The 19355-nt window shown below is 39.0% G+C and overlaps 1 protein-coding gene across 1 annotated transcript in view; it reads left to right on the plus strand.

Moving 5' to 3' along the window:
• Window positions 1-14572, plus strand: part of kcnj21 (potassium inwardly rectifying channel subfamily J member 21) — a 46949-nt gene extending 32377 nt beyond the window's left edge. The window contains 2 exon segments of the mRNA XM_056475911.1: window positions 111-978; window positions 13618-14572. Of these exon segments, the coding sequence (XP_056331886.1) occupies window positions 111-978; window positions 13618-13961 (1212 nt within the window). The 3' untranslated portion in view covers window positions 13962-14572.
• The last annotated feature ends 4783 nt before the right edge of the window (window positions 14573-19355 follow it).

Below are 19355 nucleotides of genomic sequence, written 5' to 3' on the forward strand. Positions count from 1 at the left end.
TGACACACTAAAACAGTATTGTCACTATTTTCAGTCTCTTTTACACTTCTTAAAACTTGTTGAAATGTCTCTCTTTTATCTTATTTTTCCATTCCTGAAACGCACTGCAGGTCCCCACAGACCGCACGATGGTTGTTGGGGGTGGAGGAGATTCTTCTGGTCCCGTTGGAGCTCCGCTGAAAAAACGTCGCCAGCGATACGTGGAGAAAGACGGCAAGTGCAACGTCCACCACGGAAATGTGCGCGAAACGTACCGCTACCTGACGGACATCTTCACCACGCTGGTGGATTTAAAGTGGCGCTTCAATCTGCTGGTCTTCACATTGGTCTACACCACCACATGGGTGTTTTTTGGCTTCATCTGGTGGCTCATAGCCTACGCCCGAGGAGATCTGGACCACACTGATGATAATGACTGGACGCCTTGTGTGAATAACCTCAATGGCTTCGTTTCGGCGTTTCTTTTTTCCATCGAGACCGAAACCACCATTGGTTATGGGTATCGTGTGATAACAGACAAATGTCCCGAGGGGATCATCCTGCTTCTGATTCAGGCCATTTTGGGCTCCATCGTCAACGCCTTCATGGTGGGCTGCATGTTTGTGAAAATCTCCCAGCCAAAGAAACGAGCCGAAACGCTCATGTTTTCCAACACCGCTGTGATATCCGTGCGGGACAGCAAGTTGTGTTTGATGTTCCGTGTCGGTGACTTGCGTAACTCGCACATTGTGGAGGCCTCCATTAGGGCGAAGCTTATCCGCTCAAAACAGACGAAGGAAGGAGAGTTTATTCCTCTCAACCAGACGGACATCAACGTGGGCTTTGACACGGGGGACGATCGTCTGTTCCTCGTGTCGCCGCTGATTATTTGCCATGAGATCAACAAGAACAGCCCGTTCTGGGACGTCTCTCAGGAGCAACTGGCACGGGAGGAATTTGAGATAGTGGTCATCCTTGAAGGAATGGTGGAAGCTACAGGTAAGCGTAGATTTTAGAGAATGAGAGAGACTGGGGAAATCATGAGTTTTGGATAGAGATCTCTGTTTTCATGCTGTTTTGACTACAGTGTTAAGAAAAAAAACAGAAGACTTCAGAGTAACCATTTAAAATAATGGTCCATTGGTTAATGTATTTACTAACATGAGCAAACAGTTGTGTTAATGTTATTAGGTTAAATAACCTTAGTTCATATTAACTCACGGTGCATTAGCTAATGTTAACAAGCACAACTTTGGATTTTAATAATGCATTAGTAAATGCTGAACTATGATTAATTAATGCTTTACAAGATCATTCATACTTAGTTAATGTCAGTAAATGCATTACCTAACATTAACTAATTGACCCTTATTCTAAAGTGTTATCGATCTTGAGAAGGGCTACATTCAAAAGTAGAGAAATATAAAGTCTAAAGGCTTATAAATAAGGGAAAAATTACTTTGGAAGTCAGTGGGTGCCAGCAGCCAGCATTCTTCAAAGTATCTTCTTTTTTGTTCAATGGAAGAAAGAAACCAAAACTTTTCTTGAAGGATGAGTAAACGATGACGGAATTGTAATTTTTGGGTGAACTTTCCTTTTAAATCAGTGCTCGATTTATAAATTGTGTGCATAAATTAATACATGTACATGTTTATTAACTGACTACCATTTGAAAGTAGACATGCACAGTTTTTTTTTTTAATAAAAATGCAAGTCATATTTACATCATAGGTATTCAACTTACCAAAGTAGATCAATTGTAAACATAAGTTTAATGTAAGTACAAATTTCTCCATCAAATTGACATCAAAAATCAACTAAATAAAATAAATAATAATAATAAAAACACAGGTTTATTCCACTGTGGCGATGAATAGACCCCTGATGATTAAAAGGACTAAGCCGAAAACGGATGAATGAATAATAATAATTAAAACAATAATTAAATGATTAATATTTGGTTTTGGTTAATAAAAGAGATGTTAACCAACCATTTTAACAAATGCTCAAATCATTTCTAAACATAAATTTAATATATGTACTGTACTTCTCTCCATTGATCATCATTTCAGATTAGACATGCATTTTGATTTTTAACAACATTATGGAAGTCGGTGCTAATAACCTAGTGATTAGGTGCACTGACATTTAGCACCATGGTGCTCACAGCGATCTGGATTAGATTTCCAGCTCGAGGTCCTATGACGATCCTATCCTATCCCAAAAAAAGATGAAAAATTTTTTAAATGCGGTGGCGCAGTGGGTATCGATGTTGCCTCACAGCAAGAACATCACTGGTTCGAGCCTCGGCTGGGTCAGTTAGCATTACTGTGTGGAGTTTGCATGTTCTCCCTGTGTTGGTGTGGGTTTCCTCCAGGTGCTCCCGTTTCATCCACAGTCCAAAGACATGCACTATTGGTGAATTGGGTAAACTAAATTGGCCGTAGAATATGTATGTGAATGAGAGTGTATGGGTGTTTCCCAGTGATGGGCTGCAGCTGGAAGGGCATCCGCTGTGTAAAACATATGCTGGATAAATTGGAGGTTCATTCCGCTGTGGCGACCCCAGATTAATAAAGGGACTAAGCCGAAAAGAAAATGAATGAATGAGTGAATAAATAATAAAATATGTTCAACCAGTGCTTACTTTCTATGGTAGTGGCTATTTCAACAGTTTCAGAACTATTTAATAGAAAACTTTTCAAGAATATCATTAATTTTAAATAGAAATAAAAACATTAAATTACTTCTAAATCACTACCAGATTAAAAATGATCCAGTTGCAAATATTTAATTGTTGATATAGACCTTTTTCTTAGAACGCAAAATTACCCATTATGCTTTGGTTGTAACCGTAAGGAGGATTCTTCCAATTTCCGGTCGACAGCTTGACTCGTATAAAGAATCACATTGGACAGCTTGGATAGTCTTAATCTATTTTACTTGCTTTTACTGTCTTTGAAATAATACTGCTGTTGATCAGCACCACCTCCTGGACTGATCATTTAAAGATTGTGATCTATTGTAAATAAAAAACAACTGCTGCGAGGCATTCAGATTGAGCACCATTTTGAAATGACAGAAAAACACAAGCCCTGGTAAATACTACACAACACAAACTAACTGAATGAAACTGCTCCCGATTAGAATCAACATGCAAATCAGCCAGAATAGAATCAGTAACGTTCTTTTATTGGTAATTTTTGGAAATTGCATGGCTTACATGTTACCTGTTAAGTTTCATGCCAGTAATATAGTTTGCTCTAAAGTGCAGTGATGTATTGCGTTTGATGTGTAAGTGCATTGAGGAGCCGCTGAGTACAGTATAACAGGTCGGGAACACAGACGCTATATTTCAACATCTTATGTGACGGCAGCAGACATTCACAGCAGTGCATCACAAAAACACTCCGTAACCCACTCAAAAAGGTATTGAGACCCATCTAAGCGGAAGTTCTAAGCATTCTAGCGGAAGGCGCTGGTCGCTTTGGTGCCCTTCATACAGCAACGAGGAAAAAGGTCTATAAACTCAAACTTGAATTAATTCTAAAAAATATCATATATTTTAAATCGAAATAAAAATAGTTACACTATTTCTAAATGATTACAGAACAAGGGCGTACTCACACTATGCTATCCAAACCATGCCCAGGCCTGTTTCCCGGATCATTTGAGAAGTGTGAGTGCTTGAAAGAAGTGTGCCAGAGCGTGGTTCATTTTGGCTTTGGCGCAGTGTGTGTGAGTGCAAAGCACGCCTGAGCCCAAAACTGAAGAGGAGACGTGACTTTTAAGGGACTGCTTCATATGTGTTTATTAATCATTTTTATGCCGAGTTCAGACTGCATGATTTTCATAGTAGTTGTGTCACGGATGTTTTCACACTGCATGACTATCTGGGCTAGCGTTTTGTTTACACTGCAAGATGGATCAGCGACAGGAGGTTTCACACTGCATGACTTTAAAATAGGAAGAATCGCCAACAACTTTGTCCAAACTACGTCTCACAACTACACGCGAGAAGTGACACGAAAACAATGCTAGGTCACGTAGTATATATTTTGTTATCAACTACATAATGAGAAAGAAGCCTTTAGTGGGGTAGAAAATGTACTGATTTTGCTCACCTGGGTTTAAAGGGAATTAGCAATTTCTCCTCAACTTTTTTCTTTTTCGACCCGGTTGTGATATTGCTCAGATGACATGTCAAACAGACATGAGTTGTCCTGCCAAATTTCCACTAGTTTCTTCTCCATTTCTTGGGTCCAAATAAACTGATAATGAGCGCTTTTAACGTCTCCCCCAACCTGCAGGTACACATGCTAGTGGATGCTGCTCTCTCATTGGCTGTAAGTGATCGCTGATGTTATTTTTAGTGAGATCACATTTCACACGGCATGATTTGAATCGGCAACAGCTCCAGATATTTAGCATCCCAAATATTTCACAGGCGTCAGTGACTCATCTGCGATTCTCTCAGATTGCATCTTTGATAATTCACACTGTGTGATTGTTACTCGTGCAAGAGCACCGGTTTGCCTGTGATTTCAGGCATTTGTCAAACGAGTCAAAATCGGGGCTAGTAGGTAGTGCTGTCGCCTAACAGCTAGAAGGTTCAAGCCTCGGCTGGGTCAGTTGGCGTTTCTGTGTGGAGTTTGCATGTTCTGCTTGCGTTCGCGTGGGTTTCCTCCGTGTGCTCTGGTTTCCCCACAGTCCAAAGACATAGGCTAAATTGTCCATAGTGTATAAGTGTGAATGAGTGTGTGTGGATGTTTTTCAGACATGGATTGCAACTGCAAGGGCATCCGTAAAACATGTCCTGGATAAGTTGGCGGTTCATTCTGCTGTGGCGACCCCGGATTGATAAAGGGATTAAGCCAAAAAGAAAATGAATGAATGAATGAAATCATGCAGTCTTGAACTCGGCATTACTGACGTAGATTATTAAAGATGCAAACCCCTCACTGCACATCAGCTGCACCTTTAGCATACCTCCTAATTCCTGCTGCACGATGACTTTATGATTATGAGCATCAAGAGTGACTGATCTGTTCGGCTAATATTTGACTGCGTGTCACTGCATATCAAACAACTAAAACGATATTAAAAAATCTACGCTGTGCTGAGCAAGAGTGCTTCTTAAACTGAACAGCGCATCATCGATGACTCAAGTGTGCTCAGGCGCGAATGCAATGTGAGTGCGGGCCGTCAGGGGAGACGGGAGGGGGGACAAGCGTGCTTCGGCGCGGTTCAAGGCAACTGTACACAGTGTGAGTATGCCCTAAGAGTCATCTGGTTGCAAATATTACAGTTTTTCTCAATTGCTTTGGCTCAGTTCTGAATTGAAATGTTTATTTTTCAAAACAATAAGTTTAGATCTCTGAACAATTAGCTTATTGTTCACTTCAGAGTGACATTTCTTATTGGGTTTTAAGCAAATTGCAACTGCTTTGGCACTTGTGTGCAAACAAAGTACAATTGTTTGTAGTTTGGACATAAACTAATTGTGTGTGGCGTGTTGAACAAAACGAATGAGTCGATTCTCATTTAAACTGTCAAACTCTTCACAACTTCTCAATCATTTTTCATCGTGCAAGCCAGTGGTGTCTAAACTCGGTCCTGGAGGGCCGGTGTCCTGGAGACTTTAGCTCCAACCCTAATCAAACACACCTTAACCAGCTAATCAAGCTCCTACTAGATATACTTGAAACGTCCTGGCAGGTGTGTTGAAGCAAGTTGGAGCTCAGCAGGACACTGGCCCTCCAGAACCGAGTTTGGGCACCCCTGTAGTACTCTGTAGCACTCTAAACAATGTATTCAATTATCAAACACTTGTATGCGCACGTTTACACCATAAATATCTGATATTGACATAGTTTGTAATGTCTGCTAAATTGATAAATGCAATTTGTGTTATCTATTTATCAATCAAGTTTGGTAGCATATTGCCCACATCACAATCACTACATTCACCATCCTGATCTGCAGTAACATGCTTGTGAAAGAGCAATTGGAAGAAGTGTACAGTTTTGAGATTTGCACTCACAGTTTAGAGAATGTTAAGTATGTTTTGAAAAATGTGCCAAAGTAATTGAGGAAAAACTGTAAATGGTCTGATATAATTTATCTTCATGGTGCTTTTTGCATCATTTTAGGTAGCTTTGTAGCCAAAATCCTTGTTAACTTTCATTATTTTGAAGTTTTTGTGAGGATATTCTTGTTAAAACTTACCTTTTGTATTTAGGGATAGAAGAACAGTGAGGCAGATTTGAAATGATGGCAGAATTGACTTTGCTTTAAAGTGCTTCTGGATGCACAAGCTGAGTTCCTCGCATTGAGATGAATGCGAAAGTTAACAGATAACTCTCTCCAGGTATATCGCAGCTCCTCAGATGATTCAGAGGTGTTTAAATGGGTGTTGCCTGCAAGTCAAACATGAGAAGTGACCAGATTTACCGCAGTTCCCCTGGTAACAGAATACTGACAGTAGGACGCTCTGCGATATTGTCTTGGGATTTACTAATTATTGTTGACATTGAATTCCATGTGACAGCAGTTGCAATTACACTGTGCTAATTAGCATTTGCATTGTGCTCCGTGTCAGTATAGACAGATATCGCTGTATGAAAGATGGAGGACTCTTGAGATGCCTCTGACTATGACAAGCTCATGGTCTGTCAATAGAACCGCCTCAGGGAAATTAGCGAGCGGAAGACAATTGGAGGAACCATAATGCAGTTCAGTCGCACGCATGCATAAACACACACGGTCTCCTACATGTAAAATAATGAATCATTGCTCTGGAGTGGGATGCTGTGAGTAGTTTTATTCAGTCCACAATCACCACTCATTCGGGGCTGTTATACTTTTTTTGTCTCACATCTGACATTCAGGAGCATCCCACTTTCAGTCGATGTAGGTTTAACACTTCTATTATTAGACAAAAAAGCAGGATAACAGTGAAAGAATCAGTATCATAAAATGATAGCGAACTATTCAGGTCAGGACTGTGCCTCAAGGCTTAACGAAATTGGAAAATTAAAAAAATAATTATCGATTTCCTTAATGAAGCCAGTTTTTGTGTCAAAAGGCATATTTAAGCAGTAAAGGCGGCACAAATATCAAATCTGATGTGGCATAAATGCAAATCAGGCTCATTCTGAAAACGTACTGCTATATACGTTTCTGGAGAACGCCAAATACGTCCCAGGATGTAATTTTTATTTATTTATTTTTTTGCAGTTTTTGATTTCACAAATACACCAGAGGCCACTGTGTACGCTTTTTCAGATCTCTAATTTCTTTCGTGAGAGCCATTGGCACCTGCTGTTCTTGCATAAATCCACCAGCGACCGCTGTTGACTGACTGATTGACTGACTGATCAACTGACCCACCCGCCTCCTTCCCTAAACCCAACCAATAGTGTTTTCAAAAGCACAGATTGACTCGCCCACCCACTCCCCTAAACAGTTTTAAAAAGCAATCCAGGAAAAAAAAGCTCTCGCCTGATTTTTACCATGTTTTCAGATTTTTCCACATTCTCACCCTGTTATTTACTTTTTTATTTTATTTTTTGGCTTAAATACCCAGTAAAAAAATTCTGATATTTAAGTTGCTGTTGCAGGAGTATTTTCTCCTATAATGTCAATAGCAATGGAAAATCCCACTAAAAATACATCACTGCTGGAGTAAATACTAAAATACAAACTGCTTCATAAGTATAACCACAAAACTTGTGATAAAAGGTGTGATAAAATGCCTACTCTGCCATGATTCAATGAAAAGCAACTACTTGCATAACCAGAGGTTGATGAACCTAGAACAATGGTGTCACCACTGAAAGGATGATTCAGACAACTTTACAGCTTTAATAACATCTCTCTGTATGGAAGAATTAATATAAGTGCTTTAACAAAAAGCTGCTTTTAAACCCTCTGGAATTAATTGCACAATAGCTTCCAACTTTAACACATTTTTTAACACATAAACTGAGATGAAATTATATCGTCTCGATGGCACACATGCTGTTGAGAGAGGTTAAGCTGTGTTGAACCAGGAATGTACCCTCGAATAAAACCTTTTAAACTGCCCACGGGGTGCTGCACTTAGAGCTGGTCTGATGTGGTCCTCAGAGGCTTTGAGATGTTTTAAAACCTCTTTCCGTTAATAAATTAACGATTAGTCTTAGCAAGGCTTGATTCTGCTACTTTGGCTTCTGTATTATTCTAATGCCAGGTTGCTAAAAAAGTATTAAAGGGGCTGTCCACAGTGTATTTTTAAGGCTTGGTTGTGTTTATAAATCGCAAAGAAATATATGCTCACCCTTCACTTTTATTTTTTTCAAATATCTTACTTTGATTATATACACCTATTGAGCTAGCATGAAATATACTGTCATATTTCCTAGTTCCTCTGAAAGGAAAGAGAGGCTCTGATTGGTCAGCTAACATAAAGTGATGTGATTCGCGGATTGGCTCCCCTACAAGCATGAGCTTTTGTGCTGTGTAAACAGAGAAGGTGTAGCAACGTTAGCTGACTGAATTAGAAAAATGAAAAGCACATCAGGTACTACTGCCTGCTCTCTAAAATAAAATCTGACAAGTGTGTATGAAACGTTCTCATATGATTTGCGAGTTTGTAATTTGAGATGTAGAACTCTCGGAAAGCTGCCGCATAGTGAAACACTGCAGTGCTGGTGAAGATTGTGGGCATTTACAACGGTTTGACTGATAAATATGAATTTGTAGCTAAATTGTTAGCAGTGCCAAACAGCATTTCCTGTTGTTTACGCCCTTGTTTACGTCCTCGCTACAAAATACCGATAACGCTAGAAACTATGCATGTAGTTTTAACAAATAAAAAAACATACAGGTTGTGGCTCACAGTCCACAGCTTCATCTGTTGGAGGAGTTTTAACCGAGTCCAGCACTGTACTGAGAGAGATTCTGGAAGCTGTCCTTTGTCAAATGCTAGCTATACATTTTGTATAATTCTATACAAATACTAGTACTAATATATATGTACTAATAATTGTATAAATAAGCATTTCTCTGTTTGTGTCGTGTCCTTTGGAAGCCACGGATACAGACACGAGCGCGTGTCTGCAGAGTTTTTTCCACCGTGTCTATCATGGATCAGCTGTGATCACCGCTGCCGTTTATCAGTGTCACTCGTCTTTGAAGAGCGTCAGCGCGTAAAAGAGCCAAATGCAGCCCTTTCTGTTGAGCGCGTGACCAATCAAAGGGGTGTAGGACAGAACTTGCTAGACAAGGCTCAGAAAGCGATCAGGATATTTATATTTGTTTATTTGTTATAAATGCTCGTGTTTTTTAAAGGTACAGTTAATATATCTGCCTGTTTGTATTAAAGGACAAAATTGTATTACAAATAGTAAATAAATATAAATATATTTATACATTTTAATACAAAAATTGCTGTGCTGTGAAGAAAATATAAAACTGTGTATGGAAAGCATCGTCAATGCACCGTGATGCACCGAGATTTCGAATGCATGATAATCGATGGCATGATAATTGTAACTGAACCGAACTGTGAGACAAGTGTAGGTTCACACCTCTAGTAAATACATAGAGAACTTTTAAACAAATGTTATTGTAAGGAAAATAATTAAACAATTATGATAAATAGAGTTGAAAATTACTGTTTAAAATAAAAGTTTAAAGTTTTATTAAGGCGACGCAGTGGCGCAGTAGGTAGTGCTGTCGCCTCACAGCAAGAAGGTCGCTGTTTCGAGCCTCGGCTGGGTCAGTTGGCATTTTTGTGTGGAGTTTATGTCCGTAAATTGTCCGTAGTGTATGAGTGTTAGTGAGTGTGTATGGATGTTTACCAGAGATGGGTTGCAGCTGGAAGGGCGTCCGCTGCGTAAAACATGTGCTGGATAAGTTGGCGGTTCATTCCACTGTGGCGACCCCAGATTAATAATGGGACTAAGCCGAAAAGAAAATGAAAGTTTTATTGAGATTTTTGTTGATGGTTGTATGGGTTTTGGCCAGATTGAGTAGCAATACATGAACAAGGAAAAATTAAGACCTGTTTCAAAAAGATTTAAGACCTGCAACAGACTTTTAAGGCCTTAAAATTGGATATTTAGGACATTTTAGGACTTTTTAAGACCCTGCAGAAACCCTGCTTTATAGATGCATGTATACCCTGTGTGGTTATTCAACTACTCTACTCTCACAAATTTTGATGTGTTTGATGAATGATATCTGCTGAGTTTACATAGATATCATTTATATTCATCATGTGACTGCCTGTGAGTGTGTGTGTGTGTGTGTGTGTGTGTGCGTGCATGTGTGTGTGGTCATAAGAAATGGTTGTTAAAAGTGTGTTTGTCAGTGCGCGTCTCTGGAGTAATTGATGCAGTTATTTGAGGTTCAGTTAAGCAGATGATGAAAACGCTTGTATTCTATTTCTAGATGGTGTGCTCATAAATATTCGCCAGAGCATGTGCATACATGTCTGCGTTTCCCAGGGAAAATGATATTTTCAATTAATTAATCTTACAGTACCTTCACATTGGCAGGATCATTGCAGCCCTTAAAATGTCAAAAACACAGGGCGCTTTAGATTTGAAGAGGAAACAGAACAGGTGGCTCTTCTGCGAAGGTTACTGAAGTGGGTTAAATATGCAGTCTTATCAGGATGAACTTTTTTTTATTATTTAATCATGTCAGCAGGGGTGGCATGGTGGCTGAGTGGTTTGCAGGAAGTTCGCTGGTTCGAGTACCGGCTGGGCCAGTTGGCATTTCTGTGTGGAGTTTGCATGTTCTCTCCGTGTTCGTGCGGGTTTCAAAGACATGCGGTGTCAGTGTATTGGATTAGCTAAAGTGGCAGTAGTGTATGAGTGTGTGTGAATGTGAGAGTGTATGGGTGTTTCCCAGTACTGGGTTGTAGCTGGAAGGACATTCCCTGCGTGTTGGAGCCATTTCTTTCCTTTATTATTATGTTTGGATTAAATAGGTTGATTGGATGATATGATTATTGTTATTTTTAATAAGTTTTCTTTTTGATAATTATTTGTATACAATTCATGTTGGAGTATTTGAACGAAGACTTTTTTTCTGTTGAAACCTGGATTTAAGGCAGCCAGGTAGTAGGGGGGGCAGGAAGGGGAGAGGAAGCAATTTTCAGACCGTAAGTTTGTATGTGGTGAGTGACGGGTGCTACTAATGAACAATGGAGCTATTTCACTGATTTGATGGCACAAGATGTGATAAAATAAACTTTGAGAAAAAGGAAGCACAATGGACTCACACGTCATTGTTTACCCTTACCACGATAACGGCTTCAAGTAAAAATGCTGCTACACTGCGTAAAATATATGATGGAATAGTTGTGGGAACTGTGGGAAACTTGGAATTTGACACTTGTGGTCTACAGCTATGTACAAAATTAGGAGACCACTTGAAAAGGTCTATACAGGTGTTATAATATAAAAAAAATATATTGTATTTATTTGTTTGTTTATTTGTTTTATATTATTTTTATTTGTTGTAATAGAAAACCAGTAGTATTCCACCAAAAATCCTTTACTGTTCTGAAGTTTAAATATTGTCTTGTCTAAAGATATATATATATATATGTAGCGCCACCTAGGTGTATTAAGTCTAAGATAGCGCTCCAGGTTCAATACACTAAACGCCTACAGAGATGTTGAAGTTAGGCCCCTCTGATATATTTCAATGATGTAGTGTAAATAAGGCAGATTAGAATATAAACATTTGTTGAGTTTGAATAAATCAGCAGAAATAAACTCTTTGAATAATATCACTCTTGGATAAATCAGAAAATATAATAAATTTAATTAGAATAGAAATGTAAATATTGGGAAAAGAACCCAGGTGTAAAACAAAATACAAAATATAGAATTTATGCACAGCCGAAAGAATGTAAAATGACCCAAATATAAGTCAACACAAGGAATTTACTATGAAGAATAATAATTAAACAAATATAGAAAAATATCACCTTTACACACTCGACCAATTAAAGTTAGAAATCAACAAGTGACTAAAGGGTGACAGAATAGGTATCTTTTTGAAAGTACCTACAATTGTGTCACTCAATTACACATAGAAGTACACCTATATAAACTATACACAGTTAAAAACTATATTGTAAAAACCGGCAGGAGTATATTATGCTCACTGCATAAACATCAACAACTCAGTGGGCCCACACACATTCAAACCCCACCCCGTTGCAGGCCTGTATCGTTGCTAGTGTACGTTGTGGCCGGGAAAATGAAAATGGCCTCTTCACTCTCCTGAGCGCAAATAAAATTAAACAACAATGAAATTAAACAGATGACAGCGATTCAGATGACAGCGATCCAGATGACAGCACTCGTGAACGGCGATCTAACGAGCAGCGATCGATCGGCGAAAACTCCTGCAGCAGGTCTCTATTAAATCCTTGCTTGCACTTTAAACTGTCAGCTGACAAAATGCAACTCCCCCGTAGTAATAGGAACCACCAAATATCCCGGCTATTAGTGGTGCTATCTGGTCCTCCAAGACTCTTTCTGAACTGTCCGATCCTAAGCTGGCAGTCTTTTCTTTTCTCTCCTCATTTTTCAGTTTAACTGTCTCTCTTTGGATTTATTTCCCTTGCTCTGTATTTGGGAAATATTTAAAAAGAAAAAAAAAATCAAAGGGCAGTTAATAATTCTGATTTCAACTTTGTGTGTGTGTGTATATAATGCAGTGCTCAGCTTAAATAAGTACACTCCTCGCAGATTAATCATCATAAACATAAAGCTCTCCTCTCTTTTAAACTAATATTTTCTTACATTCTAAACGTGCTAAAGAAATAAAGATGAATTTTATGGTTATATGGCAGCAGCTAATGTTTTTCAGCCAACGATAAACTACTGGTGAATGTGAGTATGTGTGTATTTTCAATTTCATAATGTTCCTTTTACAGCATCAGTGTAGTAATGTAATTAAAATACACTCAATTAAATAAACTTAAGCATTCATTTAGTTGTTCAAGTGTTAAACGAGATGAAAGACCGTGTAAGTGCTAGTAGCAGTAGCAGCAGGCTAGTGCAGAAACTTTGAAAATACTCGGTTGGTGGTTTAATCTGCTGTCGCGACCCCAGATTAATAAAGAGACTAAGTCGAAAAAAAATGAATGAATGAATAAATGTTGTAGTTTGTAAATCTTTTTGCAATAAGATTTAGTTCATTAAGAGTGTTGTTTCTTATCCAACTGATCCACCATATGTTTTAAACAGCGGATGCCCTACCATCTGCAACCCAATACTGAGAAACACCCAAACAATCTCACATTCACACACGCTATGGCCAATAAAATTTATTCAATTCACCTACAGTGCATGTCTTTGGGCTGTGGGGGAAACTCACGCAAACACGGGGAGAACATGCAAACTCCACACAGAAATGCCAACTAACCCAGCTAGGACTCGAACCAGCGACCTTCTTGCTATGAGGCGACAGTGATAACCATTGTTTTCATTGTTGCTTGTTCAATACTTTAGTTTAGCTTTTTGTACTAAGCTATTTATGATTGCCCACCCTGGTCATTTAAAATCAACCTCCGCTGTTGTTTTTGTGTGTGCTGAGCTGACGCTGGTCCTCCTCTGTTTCCCTCAGGAATGACGTGTCAGGCGCGCAGCTCCTACCTGAGCTCTGAGGTGCTGTGGGGCGAGCGCTTCACCCCTGTGCTCTCGCTGGAGGAGGGTTTCTATGAGGTGGATTATGACACCTTCCACCACACCTATCCCGCCCCGACACCATCCTGCTCTGCCAGAGAGCTTGCAGAACTGCTCAAGAAAGGGGAATCCATACCTCTGCCCCCTATTTCACCTCCAGCGGCCCTAGCAGAGCCAGCAAGCCCTGTTGAGACGCCAGAGGAGGAGGCGAAAAATAAAGATGAAGAAGCAGAAGAGACTGTTAGCAATGGTGATGTGAACAGAATGGAGATCGAGGATGAATGAGGGGTCTGCTGCTGCCCTCGTGTGGCAGACGGATAGAAAAGCTCACTTAAACTGAAGAATAGTTACTAATCGATAGGCCTGTGGGTCTGCATTTTGTCATTAAAACCACACTGGTATTAAATGCTTTGGAGAATAGAGCAACACTGCATTAAGGTTTGCAATTGTAGGTGTGAAAATGCTTAAAGTAGCCCCTGTTATGCTGTTTATAAAGGTTGCTAATATTATTTTGGGTATACATTCATACATGGTAGAAAAAAAATGCTGGGTTCCACGCTATCGATTTTTATTGGGACAACATGAGGGAAGTAAGTTGTTTTTACCAATTTAAGTAGATTGAACAATTAAGTTGTCCACCCCAATTGCTTATTTAAAATCAGTTGTTTGAACAAACCAAGTTTAAGGGCACTTTTATTTCATTTAATTACACGGCTCTCTGGAATACTTGATTCTGTTTGGTCAATAACACCATTCCTATGTTATTCCTATGATAATAGATGAATTACCAACCTACATCACTAATGACGTCACACGGGTTCCCTGTTGCAAAAAGAGACTGGTTGCAATAGCAAACATGTTGTGTTGTGCGGCAGGATGCCAAATGTCAAAAGATCAAAAATAAAAACTTACAGATATCTTTGGCTAAAAGAAGGCTGAATAAAGTGGGAACCTAATTAAAAATAGTCAACTCTATGCTATGCTGAATCATACACATTACTCGTTTCTGATTGCGGCAATGATTTCAGTAAAAACAGTTAAATATGGTCAATTAAACTGCGGACACTGAATGCTAAGAATGAAACGTGAAAGTGTAAGTTCACATACTCTGCCCTACAGCTGTCAGAATGCAGTTGTTTTGCTTGTTGATAATTAATTACCCAGGCCGAATAGTCCCATCTTCTTTCCTTGTCTTTGGCTAGGCAGAACCTCGGTTTTTAGCACTACAAAGTTTTGAATCTGGTAATCATGGACCATTGTTTCTTGCACATGACCACACAGAACAAAATTGTAGGCATCCAAAGACTTGTAGATCTTTAACTTCTCTCTTGTAAAAACACTTGGATTTTCATGAAAGTTGTATATTTCGGGCTGGATGCTTGGCCATTTCGTCTTATCCAATATCCATTGGGAGGTGCTATCGCAAATGGACCTGTCAGATGAACGCCGCTCACTTTAACGTTAATTTTGCCAAATAACTGTGCTTATCACTGGGTGACGAGCTGTTATAATACGCTGAAAGCATTATGTAAATGATATATATAATGTGTAATCAATATAACTTATCGCTAATACAACAAACTCTATACAGCATCAGATGTAATTCCCTCGCTGTAAATGCTAGCGCTCCTGTTTTTTGTTTTCTGCCACCATGCTGCATGCGCATTCTGAATGTTTACAAACATTAAAACATTAATTCGTCTATATAAGTATAACCACTCAAACTAATTACACAACGTCATCCAGGTACAACGAATCATCTTGACCGTTGTTTTTGACTGTTTGGCACCATCTTGTGATTGAATAAGTTAGTTCTGCTGCAACCAGACGTTTTTGTTTGTTAACTTTAGGCCCGGAGACCCAACTGCATACTCAGACCAGCACTTCCAGACCTAGCATTAGGGTTAGCGATAAGCTGCCTTTCCACTGCACATGACCAATGACAAGCGACAGACCTGAAAGACCGCACATCTTCGTATGCGGAAAATTCGCATCTGATTTGAGCTGCGGATCTATAAAGTGCTGGTCTGAGTGTGCAGTTGCAAGATGTCATACTGGATCAGGTCCACCACATATTACCACCTACTCGGGTAACACCCATGTGTAACTGTGGCCAGCTAGTAAGTGCTGTGCAGGTAAACACTAGAGGCCATGGTCTTTAGCCTCTTTGTTAGAGCAACCAACTCCCATGCGGAAGGTTGCCAATTCGATCCCAGCTCAGAGCGAGTTGGGTGGTGTAGGACCAGCGAGGTTACACATGCTAATGTGATGGTTGGGTTTAGGCAGTACCTAATATGTGAATTGCGAGGTCCCGGAACAGATAGGGGTAATGGATCCGGCATGTTACCCGAGGATGGAGAGGTGTTGCACACGAAAGTGGAGAGGGGGTGTTGGATGGCAGGGGGGTGTCGCAGACGAAGGACGAAAGTGAAGAGCGGGGGTTGTTGCGGACGAAGGTGAAGAGGGTTGGGGAGTTGCGGAAGAAAGTGAAAAGCGGACGGGGGAGGAGGGCGGTTGAGGAGGGGGATCAGTAAAATGAGGTGCTGGATCAGATTTCAGAGGTGCTGGATCCGGCGTGTTCCGGCACAAATTAAGCCTTGGGTTTAGGGTAGGGGAGGTTTAGGCGATCGTCCATTACCTCGTCCACTATGTCAAGCTTTGGGCAGCAGTGAGGACTGCAGTTGGGTTTCCGGACCTGCCGCTTCACCTGACCCAACAGCAGGTGGCACTGTCTGAGAAAACTGATAGAAAACAAAAGTGCTGGTGTGAGTGTGCGCCGTGCAGGTTTGAGGGTGCAGTTGGGTCCCCAGGCCTGCAGCTTCGCCCTACTCACTTTACGTTTAATGATATGAAAACATTAGTTTTGCTTTTCTATGTTTACCATAAAATGACAAATCTACCATTTGGTTGAGCATGTTTTTGAAAAATTATTACAAACATACTAAATATTTTTCATGGCACCAACCAAGTAACATAACTTTGTAAAGTTGGGGCTCTTAGAGGGTAATATGTTTTAAAAAATATGCTTACCTTGCAAATTTTCACCAAAAACACTTCACATGGCAGGAGGGATTTTCTTGTTTTTGACTTTAATGGTAGAAGCAATGTTGTGACGAGTGCTACTGAGTGAGTTGATGACAACAAATGGAGTTTTATGCCATAACATACTTCAACCAGACGATAGAGATGGCTCAATCAGATTGGGTTATGTTATGTACCCTTCTCAATAAAATATAGTCAGTCAAAATATGGTCAACCATTTGGTCGAGCAGGCAGTCAAAGGGTTAAAAAGTTTGTAAATCTTTACAGCTCGAACCAATGTTTGGTGTCTAGTTTTGTGTCAAGCAGTTGTGCAAAAAGTGAGATAATGTACATCCAGCTGCTGAAAACGCCCGTCTGGCTTTATTCTGCGAGAACAACAATTATCCCTTGCATAATTTAGGCTTCATTGCAGCATTAGGGTTTGTTTCACCAAAATAGCCCTTTTTACACCTGATCCAGCCTATATTGTTTCTTGTATGAAGTACATATTTCTCTGTTAATCATTTTATTTTGTGCAAAGCAATATACAGACATGTGATTTCAGTCACCAAAGAATGAGTCTCGCATGATTGGTCTTTTCGTGTGATGAAAACATCTTTTACTCGTTAAAACACTGCATGTAATCAATCAATCAGTTCCTAAAGTCATTTTAAGTTGATTCCATTACTTTAACATTTACTTAATATTTTAACTATAAAAATGTTCACCAAAAGAAAGAGTACCACATAAATAACCTTTTATCTGAACCGAGGAACCATATATATTTAACTTCATTCATTGCCGTTGATTACTATATCATTTTTTAATCATAAAAGTTCAAAGTTCAGCACTCACTGGAAAAACTCTGGAGTATTTCAGTGGCCTTTTTTTTTTACTCTACGGTAAGTATATTTCACAAGGTTATTCCACAATCCTCCTCGTCTTACAATTAGTGGACCAAAGAAATGAAAATGATTTGTCTACCTGTGATTACAATTAACAAACTCTTAATACAAGACTTGCAAGGTCCACAGTGTCTGAAACAGTTTGTTCAAGGATCTGGTCTCTCTCTAAGCACTGACATTTTTAAGTGATTGGTCAGATCTGGCCCAGCCCATGTTGTAAATGAAATGCACATTACCAAATCAGGGGTCTCATTTATGAAACATATATTGAAACATTCCTAAAAGGGAATACATGCCAGAATAATTTTTACATATTTGTTTATTAATGATTATGGCTCACATAATGATTTAAAATTGTCTGATTAAGACAATATTAAAGTTAAATATGTTTGCTTGGATTACTTACGTTTTTCTTATAGATGGATACATTTGCTTAGGGGATGGGCCTATTCATGCTTCCACCCCATTTTGTGTGGATGCCACATTTATAAATGAGACCCCTGAACTTTAATTTTTCCTCAGTGATATGAACAGTTTTATTGTTTAAATTTAAGCAAGTCCTCGTCTTTTGGAAGCACATGCAAAGTGGATTTACTTACAAAGCACTGAAAGAGTCTTCTCAACATTTTGACAATGTGTATCAACTCTTTAGCTACTGTGTTTGAGGGCTAAATTGATGTTCACTATCAACAAATGAAGACCATATATGGGCATTATGCAAATTTGTTACATGACTGTAGTTACTGATGGCTCATTTCAGGCGGTTCAGAATTGGTTTCTTTCCTTTCAGAGACAATAACTCCAATTGAGTTTTGAAACCTTTTACATTTGCAAACAGCTACATGACAATAGGTAATCTAAAAATACATAATAGGGGCACTTTATAAGCTGTTATATCTTGAATTTAAATGCAGTTTATTTCAACAAGCAAGATGCATATGTATATCTTGCTAAACACATGCTACTGAGCTTGCATCATTGATTTTGGGGTTTATAAGTATTTCTAAATCCATTTATTTATTGAGTCATAGGATTTTTTGTGCTAATTAGCCAAACCACAGCATTTTCTGTGTAAAATTGCTGGTTAAAAAAATTATTTAATTTACAAAGGACTTTCCGTTCTCTTTAAAGGGAATATTGATTATGCATAGAACATGCTTACAATTGCATATCATGTGTGGAATCATAAACACATGCTCATGTATAGCAAGACATTTCTGTAAGTACACTGTAAAACCCAAAAAGTTAAGGTAACTCAAACCATTTGAGGAAACCGATTGCAACAAACCATTTAAGTTCAAAAACTAATCCTAATGAGTACTGTGAACTTAATCCATTTGAGTGCAACGAAGCAATTTGAGCACAGTAAAACCCCATAAATGAAGAGAACTCAAACCAATTGAGTACTGTAAAACTCATAAGTTAAGGCAACTCAAACTGTTTGAGGAAACCGATTGCTACAACCCATTTGAGTAAAAAAACTAATCTATATGAGTACTGTGAACTTACTCAGTTTAAGTTGATGTAATGTAGTATTTATTTAACTCATTACCTTCAACACTGAGTTCTAAACTCTTTTCAAATGAGTAGAATTAACTTTCAGTCAATTTTGAGTTAACTACACTCATTTCTTTTGAAAAAGTTGACTGTTGGGTTTTACAGTGTAACAAGTAGATTTTTCTGTGAGAAGCAGCGACCTCTGCTGTTGACTGACATTACAGTCAGATTTGCAATAGCGTCGAAGATGAGAAAT

The sequence above is a fragment of the Danio aesculapii genome, chromosome 16 (assembly GCF_903798145.1).
Source record: "Danio aesculapii chromosome 16, fDanAes4.1, whole genome shotgun sequence".
Taxonomy (NCBI): Eukaryota; Metazoa; Chordata; class Actinopteri; order Cypriniformes; family Danionidae; genus Danio; species Danio aesculapii.